This window comes from Cucurbita pepo, chromosome LG04 (assembly GCF_002806865.2).
Source record: "Cucurbita pepo subsp. pepo cultivar mu-cu-16 chromosome LG04, ASM280686v2, whole genome shotgun sequence".
In the NCBI taxonomy this organism is placed as follows: domain Eukaryota; kingdom Viridiplantae; phylum Streptophyta; class Magnoliopsida; order Cucurbitales; family Cucurbitaceae; genus Cucurbita; species Cucurbita pepo.
Window position 1 is genome coordinate 3,366,289 of NC_036641.1, and position 2,991 is coordinate 3,369,279.

The 2,991-nt window shown below is 41.7% G+C and overlaps 1 protein-coding gene across 1 annotated transcript; it reads right to left on the reverse strand.

Annotated features, from left to right (window-relative positions):
- Nucleotides 1-605: 605 nt before the first annotated feature.
- LOC111792758 lies at nucleotides 606-2,194 on the reverse strand. Its single transcript, XM_023674335.1, has 2 exons — nucleotides 1,550-2,194; nucleotides 606-1,451 (listed from the first exon to the last, which is right to left on the reverse strand). The coding sequence occupies exons 1-2, from the start codon at nucleotides 2,018-2,020 to the stop codon at nucleotides 780-782; spliced, it is 1,143 nt and encodes a 380-aa protein (XP_023530103.1). The 5' UTR covers nucleotides 2,021-2,194; the 3' UTR covers nucleotides 606-779.
- Between the last annotated feature and the right edge of the window lie 797 nt (nucleotides 2,195-2,991).

Here is a 2,991-nt window from a genome sequence, read left to right on the forward strand (position 1 = left end):
TGCGTCGTTGTGCCTGGGCTGTGAGGACTCTCAACCACATGGATAGTTCAATGTGCTCATCAGCGCCTGACCCTGACTCATCCAAGGCACATTAGCATAGCGTATTCTCCTACTTGAACCGGGGTTTAAAACCAAACTTCTCCTTAAGAGGATAGATGGGTCAATTCAGGTGAAAGAATATTGTTTGATTATAAACTCATGATCATTTCCCTAAATTAGCATATGTGTAACTTTCATCATCCAACAAACTATACCAAAATTCACCCTTCCAATTTCACCATGCCACAATCAATTACCTAACATTTATTTATAATCACATTCCTTTGGAAAAATATAGTATTTATTAGCTTTCTTCAAGAACTAACTATTGACACGAGTTGAGTCGTATCCATATTTGTGTGACAGTAATCAGCTATGATTCATATCATTCATAGCAATTATTGCAAAGACCATAGTTTCCTCCCCTCCATATAATTTATATGACAATCAATTAGGCAATTTGTTTCAAAACAAACAATTTAAAACAGTATGGATTTAGGTCGAGGCCACGATTGGTTGCTCCAAGTCTTTGTTGATCTTAAAATGAATAGCAATTGGAAGGTATAAGGAAGATTATGAGTATCTCTTGAACTTTGTTTTCTACTCAAGTTTTGAACAGTTGAGGTGCTCCTAGAGTGTGGAGATATACCAATTACAAGTCTGTTTCAAATAAAATGTTGAATCAAATTAAATCTATGAGGAGGAGAAGAAGAAGAAGAAGAAAACAATTCATGTTCAATTCATGTTCGTGTGAGAGAGCCAAAGCCTTTGGAAAAATTACGCTGCAGATTGGAATTGAATCGCAAACAGCCCAAGAGGCCATGTTTGTACGGCAAACTCGTCTTCCTCTTCAACTCCTCTGAAACTGCTCTGTTCGTTTTGTAGTGTAATTCGTGAGCCGAAATCGATCCTCTTCTTCTCGAGCTCGATACCGAACTCAGGCTCTCCACCGACCGGAAGCTTGAGTTCTTCATCTCCTCCACTGCCTTCTTGTCCGTCGCTCGTCCTTCCGATGCGCTCCGGAATAGTAACAGATCTCGGATTCTCCATCTTTTCTGGCCTCTGGAGAACGAGAATGCGGAGAGGAAGGATGCGGATGAGGAGATCGACTGTTTGTGGTTGCTTGTGGCGGAAGGTACGGCTGATTTCGCTTCCATTTCTTGCTCGGAATCGAGTATGATGTCTGAGACTCGGAGTGGAGATAACGATCGGCTTCCAGTGCGTCTAATGGATGAAGACGACCGTGAGGTGCCAGTGCTCGTCGTTCTCTCTCTACCTCGATTTCGCTCGGTATCGGCGCCTGCGTTTCCGTCGGTTCTCCGTGTTGTCGTCTTGAAAGCCTCCTCAATCGGATCGGAATCTCTCTGACGGTGGTGGCGAGAAGACAAACCTTCCTGAACTATTCTCTTTCCCTGTAGAAACATAGATGTTCAATAAACTTGGAGAAAAAAAAACAGAGAGATCAAAAGCAGAGTTCTATTCTCGATTCAGCAATGAGTTTCTGTCTTACCTGTTCGATTTTCGACGATCTTGTTGATATCTGCGACGTCACATTAGAGGAAACGGAATCAGCCATTCGATGACACAGCGAAGGCTTCAGAGCCCTAATTTTACCGCAATCGAAGAGCTCTTCAGCGGACAAAGAAGTCCGTTCCAACTGTCCACTAAAATCGAATTCAAAATCCTCATCAGCAACACTACTACAATCATCGCCTCCAGATTTCACAATTCCAGGAATCTCCTCCCACAGCAAGGGGATCTCCGAAGCCGACGAGCTCCTTCCGCCGCCGTCGTCGCCGTAGCCAGAACCAAACTCATGAAAATCATAGTAGAATGCAGCGGCACGTGAGGGAGAGGTGGGAGCACTGGAGAAGAAGAAGGTGCCAAAGCGCTGAGGACTGGAAGGGGCGGTCATGTAAGGGGAAGAGCAGGCGCTGTCGAAGTTGAAGTCGACGGGAGTAACCGGAACCGCCACTTCCATTGTGAACGGGGGGGAGGAATCTCCGAGGTCCGGATATGGAAATGGATCAAGGTTAGGTAGAGAAAGAGGAAACAGAGAAGGATTTATAACAATGGCGGAAGGGGAAGATGATTTGGGGAAGAAGACGAAGAACAGAGAGGAAAGAGAGAGGAAGGAGAGAGAAAGTGGAAAAAAATTGACTGAGATGTGAGAGAGAGAGAGAGAGAGAGAGAGAGAAAACATGATTTGGAATTTGTAAGAGAAGCCGCCTTATAACAAATCCTGTCCCCACTTTTCAAAATGTGCCTTTATTATTATTTTTTTTTTAATTTTTAAAAAATATATTTTTAGCTAAATTATAGAAAATACAAAAAAATTTAAAAAAAATTTTAAAATTTTAAAATTTTATTTTAAGTTTTGGGGGAAAAATATTAAAATTAAAACCTAATTTTTTAGGTCAAACTTTCAAATTCTCGGGTCGTTGACCTCAAAAATACTTCTTGTATCAATCAATCTTTTCATTAATTAATTGGGTAACTAAATTAAACCCGTCTTCTTCAAGTTTACTAGAATTTAATCTCTGAGACTCTACTTTGGCTCTTCCATGGGTTCCTCCGAATCAATAGGCTCATTTTTCTCACATCACGCACACATCATTGAGAGAGGTATTTAAGTACATAGATGAGGTGGTTTGTAAACGGCCCAGATCCACCGTTAGCAAATATTGTCCTCTTTGGGCTTTCCCTTTTAGGTTTTTTCTCAAGGCTTTAAAAAGCGCCATTAGATGGAGAGGAGAACAAATCACCCTTTACAAGAGTGTGAAAATCTTCCCCTAGCAGACACTTTTGAAAGCCTTGAAAGGAAGCTCGAAAGGGAAAGCCCAAAGAGGATAATATCTGCTAGCGGTGGATCTGGGTCGTTACATAGTTTCAAGCATGAAAGTCGATACTCGGTATATCGTGAGCTACAAAAATTTTCATCCACCTAGATTT